The sequence below is a fragment of the Stegostoma tigrinum genome, chromosome 7 (genome assembly GCF_030684315.1).
Source record: "Stegostoma tigrinum isolate sSteTig4 chromosome 7, sSteTig4.hap1, whole genome shotgun sequence".
In the NCBI taxonomy this organism is placed as follows: Eukaryota; Metazoa; Chordata; class Chondrichthyes; order Orectolobiformes; family Stegostomatidae; genus Stegostoma; species Stegostoma tigrinum.
Window position 1 is genome coordinate 52,504,191 of NC_081360.1, and position 18,946 is coordinate 52,523,136.

Below are 18,946 nucleotides of genomic sequence, written 5' to 3' on the forward strand. Positions count from 1 at the left end.
GAAGCAGATTCAAAAGGGATTGAATGAATACTTGAAGGCAAAAGATTTGCATGAGTTTGGGATATCGCAGATTAGATATCTTTACTGGAGAAAAAAAAAGGTACAGTCAAAGCTTCCTTCCATGTTGTATCATCCTAATGATTATTGCATCCTTCTACGATTATATGTTTAAGTTATCAGCTTGGTTGCAATAAAACATTTTTCAATCTGCAATTGTAATGAAAAGTTAACCTTTCAAATATTATTTGAATTAGTTTTATTTAAAAAGTACATTCAATAATTGTACCACATTACAAACTAAAGGTAAAATAACAATCAACTGACTTCAACAGATTGCTTGCTATTAGGCATCTTGAGTGCTTTCTCAAACTTTCAGTTGTTAACAGATGACAACCTACTCATGTAAGCTTGCCATCCTGCCTTTTTGTACATTTTTGCAGCTTCCACACGATCCTTTGCAGACAAGATCCCTCTGCCGACAATGATGATGTCAGAGGCCTTCTTGTGAATCACTTCTTCAGGACTCCGGTATTGTTGGCCCAGATTATCCACTAAGAAGTAACATGAGACAGAATTAGAAACTTGAATTAATTTGGTACACCCAGGTCCAAGTGTCCCTTTCTCTATAATATTATTTGGTTGACCTGTACATATTAACTCAATCATTATTACTAAGGCTGATTCAGACACATTTTAGAAATATGCTTTTGCACTGTATAGTTTATTTTTAAAAACATTACAACTTTGTTTCAACTTAATGGCCAAGCTATGAAGGTACTTATTTTGATTTAGGAAGTATATCAGATGGGTTAGTGCTGCAACATGTACTAAAAAATGTCAGTGCTGAAGAGCTATTTAATAGTGCATTTAAGTGTTATGATTGCAGCTGATGTTATTACTGGACACATCTGATCTCAGACAAGAAGTTAGATCATATTTTTATTTGTGGTCTATTCCTGAAATGAAAGCACACTGCTGCAGGCTTTGCTTTTAAAAAAGCATAAGTTTGTTAGAAAAAGTGAACATAAAATAGAAGCAGATTACGTTGGATCATTCTAATTCAAGATCAAAGATTTTTAAGCACATCGTAACAGTATAAATCCCATTCATCTCCAAACACTCCTCTTATAAATTAAAAAAAATTGTATAGCACTTAAAGTACTACATAATACAAGCACTTGCGTCCCTCTATCTAACATCTTGGCTACCATGATGTGGAAGCGCCAGTGACCAGGTTATAATCCAACAGGTTCATTTGAAAACTCCAGTCTTCAGAGTCTTGCTCCTGTTCCAGGTGTTGAGAGGTGGTATCAGAGAATTTAAGCGAAAGATCAAAGGGTCATAGAACTGATGCAAATGCATTGAAAAAAAACCTAAGATGCTGTTAAACCTTTAATCAGTTAAAAAAGAGATGCAGAATTTAACTGACTCATATGCAAATTCCAGATACTGCCCCAAGATAAGTAAAGGTTTTATCAGTATACCAGAGGTGCCTCAGGTCAGACAATGCATTTTAGATGTGAGGCCTTGTTTAGAATCCGTTTTAACTTGGAGTCAGACTGGTTTTATTTCTGAAGTAGGAATTTATAAAATGCCACATTTTGAACAGAAAGTGCTTGAGTGCAGGCAGGCGTATGGTGTGGTGGGGTCATCTGTAGTGTGCCATGAACCCAAGATCCCAGTTGAGGCTGTTCTCTCAGGTATCTAACTTGGTCATCAGTCTCTGCTTGATGACTCTTGTTGTGTATCCCGAAGTCTGCTTTGGAGGACTTTACCTAAAGATCAGAGCCGAATGTCCTTCATTGCTTAAGTTTTAGTCTACTGGGAGGGAACGTTGCTGTCTGGCAATTGCCGCGTGGTATCCATTCATCTGTTGTCGTAGTGTCTGCACGATCTCACCAACATACCATGCGTTGGGACATCCTTGCCTGCAGCATATGAGATAGGCAACATTGGCTGAGTCATGCGGATATCTGCCAAACACATCGTGAGTGGTGTTCCCACGTGTCATGGCAGTATTTATGTCAATGATCTGACATGGTTTGCAGAGGTTGTCACGGCAGGGTTGTGGGGGGTTGTGGTCGATGTTGTCCTGAAGGCTGGGTACACACACCAAACAGCTATGGTAACTAGATGTGCACCCTAATATGCTAATATTTTCAAGCACAAGTTCAAACAAGACTTCTTTGCTGTACAGGACCTCCAACCAACACTATACACCGGATACAGTGATGATATTTTTTTCCCTTTGGACTCATGGCAAGGAATCACTGAAACAACTACAGTGGTATCAAGCAGTTTCATCTCACCATCAGACTTCACACGGACTACTCTTTAGAATCAGTCTCATTCTTGGACACGTGCATCTCCATCAATGACAGACACCTCAGCAGGTCACTACCACAAGCCCACAGATAACCTCACTAATGCTGCACTTCCTGCGCTTCCACCTGAACATGTTAAAAAGCCACCTCCTACAGACAAGCCCTACACGTCCAGTACTTCCAAGAGGCAGAGAAACAATGCCACATTCTTCACAGCCTTCAACACATTATTGATGACAACGAGCAACTTGTCAAGATGTTCCCTGTACTTCAACTTCTTGTGTAATGACTGCCAAACCTTAAACAGACCATTGTTTGCAGAAATTACCCAGCCTTTAGGAGAACATCGACCATAAACACCATACAACCCTGTCATGGCAACCTCTGCAAGACATGTCCAATCATTGACATGAATACTGCCATGACATGTGGGAACACCTCCATGCGGCCCGGTCAATGTTATCTATCTCATACGCTGCAAGCAAGGATGCCCTGAGGCATGGTATATTGGCGAAACCAAGGAGGCACCACAACAACGGATGAATGGACACCGCACAACAATCACCAGACAGGGATGTTCTACCCCAGTGGGGGATCACTTCTGTGGTAAAAGACATTCAGCCTCAGATCTTTTGGTAGACGTCCTCCAAGGCGTACTTCAGGATACACAACATCAGAGTCAGTCAGCAGAGGCTGATAGCTAAGTTCAGTGTCACTAGGACAGCCTCAACCAGCATCTTGGGTTCATGTCGCAATACAGCTGACCCCACCACACTATACGCGCGCGCGCACACACTTTCTTTCTCTGTTACCATCTCACATGTGCAGGCTGTCTCTGTCACCCCTGCATGCAAATGATATAGTCTACATTTTGTCATAATTTGACAAAGAAATGCAATTCTAGATGATCACTACTGGCAGCTGCAATTGCTCTCTGAACCCTCTTGCTTACTTAAGAAGCACATTGAATTCTACCTCTTTGTCCCAGCATTACCATCAATCTACATTTCATGTGGTGTAGGTACATGGAGTTCTATTAGGAAAGGAATTCCAAAATTTTAATTCAGCGACTGTGTAACAACAGTTAGTACCAAGTTGAGTTGGTGTGTGGCCTGCGGATGGCCATGCTCCCACGCACCCGCCACCCGTGTCTACTTGGAAAGACTACAGCATGACACACCAAGGCTTCTTTGGCAACACCATTCAAACCTGAGACTATCGATTCTTAAAAGGACAAGGAAAGTAGAAGCATGGAAACACCAACGTTTTCAAGTCATACACACACTTTCTTTCTCTGTTACCATCTCACGTGCAGGCTGTCTCTGTCACCCCTGCATGCAGGTGTCTGTCATTGACATGGGTATACAATGGGTGAAAAACCTGCAGTCTGCTATCCAACTGCATAGTGACAACAATACCACCTATTAAGAACTATTTGTAAAGGCTATAAATGCTAGTGATGCCTACAACTTGAGAATAACTGGGTGGAAAAAAAACAACAGGCACAGATTCACCAGAATTGTCTCTGATATAAGGACATCGAAATGTGAAGAAAACTGAACAATTGAGATTTTATTGATAATTCAAAGACATTATTTAAATGTATGAAGGGAAAGACAGATATGATAAATGCACTTGCAAATATTCAAATATCTACAAGTAAGCAATCAAACCTTTAAATTATGACAGAAAAGGAGAATATTAATAAGAAAACAGGTTGAAATGCTTTCGATTGTATTATTAAAGTTGTTGATTAGTCATGCCAACAATTATTTGGTTAAACTAACTGGATAAAGGAAAAGAAGGTGAAAGGATGTGAAAACAGGGTCTATCTATGGAATTTAGGGCTACTACTTCTCTATCCACTGAGTGGTTGGAAAGAACACCACATTACTGTAGAACGCTGTATAACATTTAACTCTCATTATGACAACTGCCAGCTTGTCCAGTGTTAATAATTCTAATTGTTACATAATCTTTTGATGATTTCACTATGATCACTATCTCACGAACACTGAGATGAACCCAGAGTGGTCAACATCAGACACTAGTCAATAGGAGCAGCCCAGGGTTCAAGCAAAAATCCTAATCCACACAGGAGATGGTATGCAGGATGAGATTACATATTTGTCTTTGCAGTGCATTTCTACTAAGCAGGTAAGAATCAGGGCTGACTTCTCTACAAATAAAAAAGTTCTTCCAAGTTAAGCAATTATAAGTATGTAAGAGTTTGTTACTGGTTGAAACTTCCCAAAATCTACTCCCAGTGCACTCAAACATGAGGTCCAGTGACCAACAAAAGCTCTTTGCCTCTACCACTGCAATATAACATACAGTATTAAAACTAAATGTCATGTGAAGTAACACCCTTACCTCCAATCTGCATCTGGACTCCTGGAGTCATGTGTATAAACTCTAATCTGTTGCTGACATTTGAGCTAGATATAAATCCAATGACAAAATCAGAATGTTCTTCAGCCAATTCTACCTACATAAACAAAAAAGGTTAGAAATTAATATTGGCATGAATGATATCTCTTGCAGTAAAACAAATTGTCAAGTGATCCAAGGTTTTAAAAATTACACAGCAATGAGGTGTAACGATCCGTTCAAAGAAGTATCAAAAGCTAAATAGGCTGAACTGAGGATCAAGAAAGGCAGTATTATACTTCTAAGAGTATGGTGTAAACCTCCAATTGTGGAGATTGAAGAGTAAATATGTATGTAAATTGCTGCCAAGTGCAGAAATAATGGGGGCTTTAACAGAGGTGATTTCAATACCTGTCATATAAATTGAGTGTGAAAGGCAAAGGTACCAAATTCTTAAGATGCATTCAGAGTTCTCCTCTTAAAAAGGAATATTTTGCAAGTGTAGCAAAAGAAGGGGCTGTTCTGGACTCAGTGTTTGGGAATAAATCTGGGCAGACAGAACAGGTATCAGTAAAAAAGAATTTTACAGATAATGATCATTATTCAATAAATTTTAGAGCAGTTCCATCTCCATTCTTTTTAATAACAAGAGTCAAAGTTTCACACTGAGGAAGGTCAATTTTATGATGATGAAATGTGATTTTGGCAAGGTGGGCTGGAAACTAGATGGTAGTACTAATTGCAAACAGTCTGCCTAATAAAAACATTACAAAAGGAGCTGGAGTAGACCATATAGACTCTTCAGCCTGTTCCATCATTCAATAAGTAAGACCATGGACAATCTTGGTCTTCAACACTATTTCTACATCCAGAGATCCATCCATCTTGACCATAAACATATTCAGTGATGGAGCATCCACATCCCTCTGGCATAGAGAATTCAAGATTTGCACAATCCTTTGAATCAAGAAATTTCTTAGTATAGTAGAGATAGGAACAATAATTAGGGATACAGATTTCAAATAAATGGTGGAAGGATTAGTGGACAGAAGAGGAGTAATTTCTTCACTCAGATGTTAGTACAGGGTTAGAAATCAATATCTGAAAGTGTGGGAGAGGCAGAAATTCTCAATACCTGTAAGGAATACTGGACAGGAGCCTGAGGTTCCAAAACCAATGGGGGTTTCAGAACCAGAGCCAAAATTTGGGATTAGCCTCAATAGACTTTATTAGCTGACAAACACAAGAGGCCAAAAGGCACCTTTGTGCACCACAAAGATTTCTAGGTTTAGAACTCATGAATTAATCCAAAATCAGAAACTTTATTTAACTTTAAAATATGGCAGTGAAGTTGTTAGATTTGCAATGAATTACTTTGTTAAGATACTGAAAAATATTCAATGTTTGGCAAGGCCACTACTACTGATTCTTGTTATCTTACTACGTACTGCAAATTTTACTAAATTTATTGGTTTTTGTCACTTACCTTTACATAAGGCTTTCAGACTTAGCCTACAAGCTGGCCAACAGAAGACAGCGAGTGGTAGTAGAAGGAAAATATTCTGCCTGGAAGTCAGTGGTGAGTGGAGTTCCACAGGGCTCTGTCCTTGGGCCTCTACTGTTTTGTAATTTTTATTAATGACTTGGACGAGGGAACTGAAGGATGGGTCAGCAAGTTTGCAGACGACACAAAGGTCGGAGGTGTCGTTGACAGTGTAGAGGGCTGTTGTAGGCTGCAGCGGGACATTGACAGGATGCAGAGATGGGCTGAGAGGTGGCAGATGGAGTTCAACCTGGATAAATGCGAGGTGATGCATTTTGGAAGGTTGAATTTGAAAGCTGAGTACAGGATTAAGGATAGGATTCTTGGCAGCGTGGAGGAACAGAGGGATCTTGGTGTGCAGATACATAGATCCCTTAAAATGGCCACCCAAGTGGACAGGGTTGTTAAGAAAGCATATGGTGTTTTGGCTTTCATTAACAGGGGGATTGAGTTTAAGAGTCGTGAGATCTTGTTGCAGCTCTATAAAACTTTGGTTAGACCGCACTTGGAATACTGCGTCCAGTTCTGGGCGCCCTATTATAGGAAAGATGTGGATGCTTTGGAGAGGGTTCAGAGGAGGTTTACCAGGATGCTGCCTGGACTGGAGGGCTTATCTTATGAAGAGAGGCTGACTGAGCTCGGTCTCTTTTCATCGGAGAAAAGGAGGAGGAGAGGGGACCTAATTGAGGTATACAAGATAATGAGAGGCATAGATAGAGTTGATAGCCAGAGACTATTTCCCAGGGCAGAAATGGCTAGCACGAGGGGTCATAGTTTTAAGCTGGTTGGTGGAAAGTATAGAGGGGATGTCAGAGGCAGGTTCTTTACGCAGAGAGTTGTGAGAGCATGGAATGCGTTGCCAGCAGCAGTTGTGGAAGCAAGGTCATTGGGGTCATTTAAGAGACTGCTGGACATGTATATGGTCACAGAAATTTGAGGGTGCATACATGAGGATCAATGGTCGGCACAACATTGTGGGCTGAAGGGCCTGTTCTGTGCTGTACTGTTCTATGTTCTAAGGTTTTGCCTTTTACTGCAATGTTTCAAATAGACAGCTGACTACCACCTCAGGCAATTAGGGATGGTCAATAATTGTTTACCACCCAATAATACCCAAATGCCATGAATGATTTAAAATAAAGTATTTTCTGAAAAGAATAAATTTTAAGTGATACAGAAGGGGAATGGCACAAGTTAAGAGTAGGCACAGACATGATGGGCTAATAGTCTGCTGCTGTAACCACTGACTGATTCTATAATATACATTTCAATTAACAAGCTATAATCACGAAAGAGAAACAAAACCTCTTCCTCTCATAATCTCAGTATAACAAAGGCCTTGATTTATCGCAGAAAAATATTAAAACCTTCTAATAAAGATCCTCCAATTCCACTTCTTATACTTTTCACGTATCTTTCCAACAGCAATATTTCATTTGGCAAAAGATTAGAATAACTTAATTACAGCCGCTTTGGTGTAGTCCCCAGTAGCTAGGGAACCTTCAGAGCTCATTTCAGCAATCAGCAAGCAGCCTCGGTTCAGAGACAATCCAACTTCCTTCAATCCCTTCACTACTCCAGGGCCAGGAACCACATGAGCATTCACAAAGTCAGACCATGAAGCTATTCTGTACACTCCACCTGCAGAACAAGACATAATTAATCAGATAAAGCATTTTTACATTGCAGACTCTCAATGTTATAGAGTAGTAAGGACGCCAAAGTCTTACACAGTAATGAGACAGTCAAACATAAACGTGTCAGTCTATGCTGTTTGAATACACGTGTATATCTATTTTTCTGTTTTCCTAATGTATTGACAGTACTAGGAATTCCTTAAATCAGGCCTAATGTCCAGCTACTTCAGTATATGATTCAAGTCAGCTCTCTAACACACATTCCCATCCTATGCAAACATTTAGGGATATTGCAGAAGAGTCAGTCATATTTTTTAAAACCTCTCTAAATCCAGGAATTGACTCTTTGGATTAGAATATTATAAATGTTAGTCTATTATTTAAGAAAAGAACTCGCATTCACCAAATCAGATGGGTAAAGCAATTTTGTGAATTATTCATTGTGGAAACTTGTTTGAATACATAATTTGTCAAAGGACAACTGAGCACTTGAATAAGTAAGAGCTTAACAATGAGAGTTCATATGACTAGTCAATTTGACCTTTTTAAAGGTCTGAAGGAGGGTCTAGGCCCGAAACGTCAGCTTTCCTGCTCCTCTGATGCTGCGTGGCCTGCTGTGTTCATCTAGCTTGACATCTTGTTATCTCAGTTAGCTAGTGAGGGTAACAAGAGTTTAGATTTAAGAGTTTAGGTTTAACAAGAGGTTAGATTTCTGTCAATACAGGTCTGCAATTATCGGAGTAACTAGCACAAAATGAGCTGTTCTGAAAACACAAAAGCTAACAGATAGATTATTGCTAGCCTCAAGATACACCGACCTTTAAAAATGAGATGAGATGGTTCACATAGTAAATACGTATGAGACAAAACCGTGGGACAAATGCCAATGTCTGACATGTATCTGAAGTCAATCTACCCAAGTATCTGTCCAAAATGTTGTCTTTTGATGAATACAATATACTAATTGGAAACTAGCATATTTATTTTTAATGCTCAAACCACTGGAGAATGCTGCTTTGAAATAAATTCTCTTCACTACGCAGTTTTAATCTCATTTTGCATACCTGCTCGTCCTGTAAGTATTTAGAATTTAATGCATATCTAACTTATGCCAACCAGACACCACTGTATATGTGAATGAAACCTCAAAATTATGAACTGTCTGTGGTCTGCAAGGCAGAGAATGTTCTCCCGCATTTCTGAGGAAGGGGCTAATTGTAGTTTCTGTTATTACAATGAAGCAGATTTCACAATTTTCTGCTAGTTTGGCCAAAAATAATAAGGATTTTTTTTAAACCAAAACATAGGCAAAAGCAAATCACTAATGTGCAAGTGTCAAGTATCTGCAGGAATTGGTAGATTCGCACAAGGACACACTGCAATTTGCTGAAAACAAAGGCTCGTCTGTGTTCCCAGAACAAAAATCACAGTTCACAAATCTGGCACAGCTCAAAAGTTGTAACAATTACTCATTTTTGTCAGAACTCAAAAGAAAATTGGACATTTATCAAGGCCTTCACAAGTGATTAAACAAAGAAATGCAACCTATCATTGAGAATAAGGTGTAATTTAGAGTCTCAGAGTTACACAGCACAGAAACAGACCCTTCGGTCCAACTTGTCCATGCCAACCAGATATCCTAAATTAATCTAGATCCATTTGCCAGCATTTAGTCATATCCCTCTAAGCCCTTCCTATTCATGTACCTATCCCGACGGGCTCTACCACAAGCTGCTTCAAAAATCATTTTGTAGACATTGCACAAATTCCTTTTTGTAGATCTGCAACCAACCTGATTTTTCCAGTCCACTTACAGATTGAAGTCCTCCACGATAACTGCAATGGTGCCTTACTTAGATTCCTTTTTTACTGCCCGATTTAATTTCCGCTCCTCATCCTTACTGCTGCTAGGAGGCTTGTACACAACTCCTATCACTGTATTTTCTCCTGTGCAGTTTATCAACTCGCCCTTTGCAGCCACGTCACTGATGAATCTGACTTTAAGTGCTAACCTCTTTGCTTTGGCAACAAGGCCAGGAATCAATGACGCCAGGCTACAGTCCAACAGGTTTACCCGACAACACATGCTTTCAGAGCCCCAGTTAACTAAGGCCCTGACAGCTTGCGCACTTATTGTCTTACTTCTAGGTAATCATTAGTTATTCATTACACACACCATCAATTTATCAAAATTTTATAAAGATATCAAGATACCTTCATACTGGTGTTTAACCGTGTTCCCAATATCTGCAAACTTCCGATCTTCAAAAATTAAAAATTCATGCTTGTCAGCAATTGCTCTTAGGTCTTTAAGCACATCTGGGTTAAAATCATTCAAGACGTCAACATGTGTTTTCAATACGCAGATCTCGCTACCCAGCAAATCAGCCAGCTGCAGCAACTCTTCTGAGTTTGTAACATCAGCAGCTAAACACAAGTTGGTTTGCTTCTTTTCCATTATCTTAAAAAGCTTTGCTGTGATTGGGTGAATCCCTGGAAGCTGAGCACGAGCACCATAACTAACTTCTTGGCAGGGTTTTTTTGCAGCAGTTCCATCAGGCTGGGTATTAAGCTGTTTTGTTGTACCATTCATTCTTTTACTCACTGCTGGCAGTATGTTTGTTCTTATGAATGTCTTGACACTTTCTACAATTTCACTGTCAATATTTCCTTGGCCATGTAAAATTTCTAATAATGTGGATAGGGAACAAACAGAGTGCAAACGTATTCCTTCCTCTTCTAATCTGGCTCTTCCACCCTGCTCTCGGTCCAACAACACCACTGCATCAGTGACCTTTAATCCTGCTTGACGTAGAACTTCGGCAGTCTCCAAGACACTGGAACCACTTGTGACAACATCCTCGATAATAAGACAGGTTTCTCCTGGGTTGATAGTGCCTTCCACCAAACGACTTGTGCCTTTAATTAAAGAATTAATAATTATGATGAACAATGCAATATTACAGTTAAAAAGTTGATGGATTTTGAAGTTAAAAAACACCCCATGCATACTCCTGTAAAAGTTGAATATTTTAGATACTTTTTAAAGGGTCTATTTTTACACAATTAGGTGTTTTCAAGGAAACTATTTTCAACTAAAACACACTCACCTCACCTACCAGAAGGCAACAGGAAATGCATCGATATGTTCTCTCTTTTTAGTTCTAAGGGAGCCTCTCCATTCCAAATCATCTACTTCTCCAAAAATCCCAGGATTGGAAGTATCAATGTCAACATTAAGCTTCAATGCTTTTCAGGGACTTAGGTAGGGAAAGGCCACACTGATGGCCTCTACCCCTGCACCAAGGTTTGGATCAAGGGCTATCGTACAGAGCCAACACGCACAGCAGCCTAAATGGCAAGGCATGAGCCTCTCTTTCTCTCCCCGGGAAGGCACAAGACCTGAGTGTTTATTTGTTTAATGTTCATTTTGGAAATTGGCTCCTGTACCTTGTTTTTGTGTATTAGTATTTCTCTTTGCTGCTTTTGCAATTCAGTTCCCCATCTCCACAAAAACAAAAGCAATCAAATTTTTTGCTCCCTTATTGCCTGGAAGAAATGTGGCACATGTAAGTTTTATAATTAAATGAAGGTTTTGATGTGCTAACTTTAGTTCTAAAAATTTTTGGGCTTTGATCCTTTAAAACCCAGAGTTGACTTTTGTGCAAATGTCATGAAAAATTACACTTTGTGCAGGCGAAAATCATGTTCTCTAGAGCTTCCTGGACTGCTACTGTTTGATCTCTTCAGCCTATTAATAAGATTCATTTTAACAGTACCCTCTTTTTGGGGACATATTTGCTTTCCCACTGGCTCTTCATTCTGTTTACATAACAAGTTATTATAATAGTAGCACCTAATCGTTGATTTACCCCTTCAGGTAAATTCTTGGCTTCAGTACACTTTTGCTAGTTGTCATTTGGGACTAAAGGCCCCATTTTGATTGTCAGAACTGATCTGTCCATCATCAGACACATTGTAAATTGCAGTAGTCTGATCCTCATCGCTGTGCATTATATGATTATGAGCAGTACTGTTTGCTCATCACTTTTTAATAACTCCTTTAACTATCTGCGAATTTGTAGTACATTCCAAGCAACCATGAAGAATGTGCTGAGGAACAGTTAGATGCTCAAGACTTCAGGGCTGTTCTGGTTAGATGAACTTCGATTGACTAATGGCTGCCCCCATCTGTTCTTTTCTTGTGATTTTTTGAAACAGTTCTCCTCAATTCATTCCACTGACTCTCTCCAGAATGCCAATATGTCCATTGCATGCAGTAGTCAATCTTCATGTGAAGAATAATTTCTTGATATTAATCTTAAATTAGCCTTTATGATTGTGAACTTTATTCACCTGTCCTATCTTGCAAATTTTAAGTTTAAAACAAACATTTGATCTTTTCCATTCCATATCTTTACTGTAATTTATATACCCAAGATCATCATTCAGATATTTCCTTTCAAGGTTTTCATGTCTACGGTTATCCAGTCTTGCCTTTTAACTCAAATCTTGGACATTAGGGGTCAGCCTTGTAATTCCCTCAGTAGAACATACAAACACAAAAAAATAGGAGCAGCAGTAGACAATTCAGCTCCTTGAGCCTGCCCTGCCAATCAATGAGGTCATGGCTTTATGTTTCAGAGCAGAGAACTGTACAGCACGGTACAGGCCCTGTGGCCCATGATGTTGTGCTGACCTACTATCCTACTAAGATCAAACTTCGCTGCAAACTCTACATTTTACTATCTTCCATGTGCCTAACAAAGAGTCGCTTAAAAGTCTCTAAAGTATCTGACACCACTAAAACTGCTGGCAGCACATTCCACATGCCCACCACTCTCTGTGTAAAGAACTTACCTTTGACGTCTTTCCTCCAGCTTAAAATGATGCCCCCTCAATATTCATTTCTGCCCTGGGAAAAAGTCTCTGCGTGTCCACTTTATCATCTTGCACACCTCTATTAAGTCACCTCCCATCCTTCTGCGTTCCGATGTAAAAAAGTCCTAACTCCCTCAACCTTTCCTCATAAGACCTACACCCCAGTCCAGGCAGCATACTGGTAAATCTCCTCTGCACCCTACCTAAAGCTTTCACATCTTTCTTATAACGAGATGACCAGAACTGAACACAATATTCCAAGTGTGATTGAACCAGAATTTTATAGAGCTCCAGCATAACCTCGTGGGTCTTAAACTCAATTCCCCTGCCAATGAAAGCCAGCACACCATACGCCTTCTTTACAACTCTATCAACTTGGGTAGCAGCTTTTTGAAGGATCAATGGACATGAACCCTTAGGTTGCCAGCCTGAAATTTCCCCCCTTATCCCAATTCTCTATCTTCTATATAGTTAATTAACCCTCTATCCATGCTTATATATAAATTTTCAACACAAGGGCTCTTACCGTATTAAAAATCCTAATGTTTGGAACTTTATCAAATGCCTTCTGGAAATCCAAACATATTAGATTCATTGCTTTCCCTTTATCTATTCTTCTTGTTACCTCCTTAAAAGAATTCTAGTGAACTTGTCAGGCGTGATTTCTCTTTCATGAAACCATGCAGACACTGTTTGGTTGAATTCCACAATTCCAGCTATCCCTGATAACACATGATTTCCCACAATTACAAGAAATTACACGCTTCAGTTTTAAAAATAGTCAATGAATATGGAATGAGATGTGAACATAAAGAATTCATCTGAAAACGAAAATTATTTGAAAAGACTAGAAATGGCTCAATATCTAGGCACAGAACATGAACTATTTCGCAGCTCTGATCTGGCTTGTTTCAATATACAAATAATTCAATATCATTCCGGGTATACAAAATTAAATTGCGACTACTCTTTGTATTTTAAAGGTACAGTATTATCAAATAACTTTGATCTAAAAACATTGTCATGTTTTAGAAGTGAATGCAACGAGTCAGAGAATAAACGACATATTCAAGATAAACTCAAAAATCTTGTTTCGTATTGAACTGTTACTAATATAAAAATTACTTCGCTTCACAATTAAAATGCAAAGCAAATGAAATGTTTAAGTGTTAAGTCATCACGAGTTCCAAGCGTTTTAAGTGTCAATTACTACATGGATCATTAAAACTTTCAGTACTGAAATTCATCTTCAGCATGGTTCAGGGTAAAGGGTGTATTATAATGCAGACTTACCATAGTTCTTTGCCTCCTTTCGACAAATGAACATGGGGATTTTATTGGTAGAACAGATAATAGTTGCAAGAGGTAAGGCAGTGTATGGAACTCCACAAACAGAACTGCATTTGACTCCAGCATTTTGAGCAGTTTTCCACAGGAGATCAGAAACCTAAAAGAAGAAAAAGTCAGAGTCATACAGCACAAAAACAGACGCTTTGGTCCAACTAGTCCATGCCGACTATAATCCCAAACTAAACTAGGCAGTCCTACTTGCTCCTGAACCATATCCCTCCAAACCTTTCCTATTAACGTACCCATGCAAGTATCTTCTAAACATTGTAACTGGACCGACATTCTGCACTTCCTCAGGAATTTCATTCCACACATGAACCATTCCTTGAGTAAAAGAAATTTGCCCCTCGTGTCTTTTTTAAAATCTCTATCCTCTCACCTTAAAAACGTGTCCCCTTGATTTGAAATCCCTTATCATAGGGAAAGATACCTCCCATTAACTTTCTATACCTCACATTATTTCATGAACTTTCATAATCAGGCCACGTCTCAAATTCCGACACTCCAGTGAAAGAAGTTCAGCTTATCCACCTTTCTTTATAACTCAAACCTTTGGGGCAGCACAGTGGCAGCACTGCTGCCTTATAATACCGGGAACCAGGTTCGATTCCACCCTCTGGCAACTGTCTGTGTGGAGTTTGCACGTTCTCCCTATGTCTGTGTGGGTTTCCTCCGGTTCCTCCCACAGTCCAAAGATGTGCAGTCTAGATGGATTGGCCACGCTAAATTGTTTGAAATGTCCAGGGAAGTGTACATTAGGTGGGTTATGGGGGATGGCTCTGAGTGGGATGTTCTGAGGGTCAGCGTGGATTTGTTGGGCCAAAGGGCCTGTTTCCACACTGTAGGGATTTTATGATATTTCACACCCAACAATATCCTGATAAATCTCTTCTGAATCCCCTCCAGTTTGATAACATCTTTCCTTTAATAGGGTGACCAGAACTGGACATGGTATTCCAGAACAGGCCTCTCCTGTACAGCATCAACATTACTTCCCAATTCCTAGACTCAAAGGACTGCCCAATGAAGGCAAGCATGCAAAACACCTTTTTACACATCCTGTCTATACATGACGCAAACTTCAAAGAATTATGTAGTTGCGCCGCTAGGTCCCTTTATTCCGAAACACCATCCAAGGCCCTATCTTTAACTGTATAATAGTTACAGTCGTAGGTCCTAACCTCGTTTGTTGTACTAAAATGCAAACCCTCCCATTTATCTATCAACTATAATTATTACGCTGAGACACATTTGGAAGCCAAATTAACATTTTTTAAACAAGGCCACACCATATATGCTCGTTCGTGATTATTGCAAGCAAATGTCAAACTTATGGACGATCCCCAAATAGGATACAGGACGATTTATTTTACTCATTAACAGCATATGGCAAAAGTTTGTTCGCTGTACCAAAGCATCAGTGAGCTTGAAGCAATAATTGTTTCTCACTCCACAGATACTACCGAACCTATTAAGTTTATTATTTTATATCTCCAGTAATTTTATGACAAAACGGTGGCAAAGACAATTCTTTCCTAATTGTAACCAGAGATTCATCTAGAAAAGAATAAATTGATTAGGGATAGTCAGCACGGTTTTGTGAAGGGAAAGTCGTGCCTCACAAACCTTATTGAGTTCTTTGAGTAGGTGACCAAACAAGTAGATGAGAGTAAACCGGCTGATGTGGTGTATATGGATTTCAGCAAGGCATTCGATAAGGTTCCCCACAGTAGGCTATTGTACAAAATGCGGAGGAATGGAATTGTGGGAGGTATAGCAATTTGGATCAGAAATTGGCTTGCTGAAAGAAGACAGAGGGTGGTAATTGATGGGAAATGTTCATCCTGGAGACCAGTTACTAGTGGTGTACCGCAAGGGTCGGTGTTGGGCCCAATGTTGTTTGTCATTTTTCTAAATGACCTGGATGAGGGCGTAGAAGGATGGGTTAGGAAATTTGCAGACGACACTAAGGTCGGTGGAGTTGTGGATAGTGACGACGGATGCTGTAGGTTGCAGAGAGACATAGATAAGCTGCAGAGTTGGGCTGAGAGGTGGCAAATGGAGTTTAATGCAGACAAGCGTGAGGTGATGCACTTTGGTAGGAGTAACCAGAAGGCAAAGTACAGGGCTAATGGTAAGATTCTTAGTAGTGTAGATGAGCAGAGAGATCTCGGTATCCATGTACACAGATCCTTGCAAGTTGCCACCCAGGCTGACAGGGCTGTTAAGAAGGCATACAGTGTTTTAGCTTTTAATAATAGAGGGATTGAGTTCCAGAACCAAGAGGTTATGCTGCAGCTGTACAAAACTCTGCAGCGGTCGCACTTGGGGTATTGCGTACAGTTCTGGTCACCGCAAAGAAGGATGTGGAAGCTTTGGAAAGGGTGTGGAGGAGATTTACTAGGATGTTGCCTGGTATGGAGGAAAGGTCTTACGAGGAAAGGCTAAGGGACTTGAGGCTGTTTTCATTCGAGAGAAGAAGGTTGAGAGGTGACTTAATTGAAACATATAAAACAATCAGAGGGTTAGATAGGGTGGATAGGGATAGCCTTTTTCCTAGGATGGTGACGGCGAGCACGAGGGGGCATAGCTTTAAATTGAGGGGTGAAAGATATAGGACAGATGTCAGAGGTAGTTTCTTTACTCAGAGAGTAGTAAGGGAATGGAACGCTTTGCCTGCAACAGTAGTACATTCGCCAAATTTAGGTACATTTAAGTCGTCATTGGACAAGCATATGGACGTACATGGAATAGTGTAGGTTAGATGGGCTTGAGTTCGGTATGACAGGTCGGCACAACATCGAGGGCCGAAGGGCCTGTACTGTGCTGTAATGTTCTATGTTCTATAATAGGAACTGCAGATGCTGGAGAATCCAGGACAACAAAGTGTGGAGCTAGATGAACACAGCAGGCCAAGCAGCATCTCAGGAGCACAAAAGCTGACGTTTCGGGCCTAGACCCTTCATCACATTGACGACGCACTTTGTCCCATTTGATGATGACCAGCCCGACCGCCACTGAAACACACCGCTGGCTCTGAGCTGCTTCGGGCCTAAACTAAACCAACAACATGAAAAAGCATCGGCAGTTCCTACTGTCTCTGAACATAAAAATAATACCTGGTTCAGCAGCGTCGGATGGGACACAATAACCCTCAAATCGAAGTAAACAGGCGACGATATGCCGCTTTTTAGAACGAAATTCCCAAACTTCACCGCCCGAACTTCAAACAGCTCCGACACCAACGACTCCATGCTCTCCGCGCCTAGATCAGCCAGTGCGCCTGCGCGTCCAAACCGGGCAGTCTGCCAGTGCATCTGCGCGCCCAAACTGGCCTCTCAGTGCGTTTGCGCGCCTCCGTCGTTGCAGTTTCATATTTTAAGTTTTCGAGGCATTGTTTGTTTGTCCAGTATTTGCCTTACTCACTGTTTCTGTGCATTATCCCACATAGTTTAGATTAGATTAGATTCCCTACAGTGTGGAAACAGGTCCTTTGGCCCATCAAGTCCACACCGCCCCTTGGAGCATCCCACCCAGACCCATCCCCCTATAACCCACACACCCCTGAACATTATGGGCAATTTAGCATGGCCAATCCACCTAGACTGCACATCTTTGGACTGTGGGAGGAAACCGGAGCACCCGGAGGGAACCCACGCAGACACGGGGAGAATGTGCAAACTCCACACAGAAAGTTACCCGAGGCTGAAATCAAACCCGGGTCCCTGGTGCTGTGCGGCTGCAGTGCTAACCACTGAGCCACCGTGCCGTTATAAATTGCTGTATCATATCTTTTAATTTTACAGTGGTTTAACTCAGTCAGTTGAATGTGGCCTGCAATGCAGTGACACCAACAGTGTGGGTTCAATTCCCACACCACTGAGATGACCATAAAAGACTCTCCTTCTGAACATCACCCCTCACTGAAGCATGGTGACTTCCAGCTTAAACCATCACCAAAAAACATAACTTGCTGGAAAAACTCATCAGGTCTGGCAGCATCTGTGCAGGGAAATAAGTGTTAACATTCTGAGGAAGGACCATGTGACCTGGAACGTTAACTCTGATTTCTCTCCACAGATGCTGCCAGACCTGCTGACTATTTCCAGTTATTTCCATTTTTGTGCCAAACTTGTGTTTTTTCAAACCACTACCAGATGTATCGGTCATGGGAGAGCAGCCCTGGGACTGTGGTGACTTCACCTGCTTCTATACAGTACCTTGATCAGTTAAATGCCATTTTAGGTTAGAACTCAAGTACGAAAACAACACAGTCAGGGCTCAGCCTAGTTGTGGTTTTACTTTTGAAATTAATAAAGTTTCACTATATGCAATATATATTTGCCATATATTCTAACCAAATATGTGAAAACACCCACCAAAGAACCACATAACAGGAATTGAACTACAGGAGAAAGATGTAAAAGTGGGGGAACATCTAAGCAGTGGTGACCATTACATAGCAGTTTTACAAATGAAGATAGGTAAGGATATAAATATGACAAAAACCACATTAATAAGAAGGAGAAAAACTGATATTTTGGAAATGCGAATAGAACTTGAGAAAATAAAATGACACCTAAATTGGCAATCATTGAAAGAGAACAACAATTTGAAATATTGAAAATAATATTTAACAGAACACATGAAAAATATATTCCACTAGAAGTAAGAATAGGCTCCCCTGGTCTCCTTCCCATGATAGTGTCCCCCATTGTCCCTCTCCCCTCCAGTCCACTTTCCTTTAGGTTCTATTGATGGTGTTGATAGTGGCTACCCACTTCAGTAACATAATCGGACAGCCCCAGATGAAAAATACCCAGACCCCTGAGAGAGGTATA

The 18,946-nt window shown here is 40.4% G+C and overlaps 1 protein-coding gene across 1 annotated transcript; it reads right to left on the reverse strand.

The window, feature by feature from the left end:
- Window positions 1-239: 239 nt before the first annotated feature.
- umps (uridine monophosphate synthetase) lies at window positions 240-17,377 on the reverse strand. The gene is made up of 6 exons (XM_048535066.1): window positions 17,225-17,377; window positions 14,049-14,202; window positions 10,089-10,793; window positions 7,703-7,878; window positions 4,698-4,812; window positions 240-551 (listed from the first exon to the last, which is right to left on the reverse strand). Exons 1-6 carry the CDS (start codon window positions 17,357-17,359, stop codon window positions 373-375), a joined length of 1,464 nt encoding a protein of 487 aa, XP_048391023.1. The 5' UTR covers window positions 17,360-17,377; the 3' UTR covers window positions 240-372.
- Between the last annotated feature and the right edge of the window lie 1,569 nt (window positions 17,378-18,946).

Bases quoted from the DNA above. Each gene is read 5' to 3' on its own strand.
- umps (XM_048535066.1), bottom strand. From the start codon at position 17,359: ATGGAGTCGTTGGTGTCGGAGCTGTTTGAAGTTCGGGCGGTGAAGTTT. The intron at 14,203-17,224 runs GTATTATTTTTA...TTCTTCTTTTAG, and splicing joins ATCCGACGCTGCTGAACCAG to GTTTCTGATCTCCTGTGGAA. The intron at 7,879-10,088 runs GTATCTTGATAT...CTTGTTCTGCAG, and splicing joins GGTTAAACACCAGTATGAAG to GTGGAGTGTACAGAATAGCT.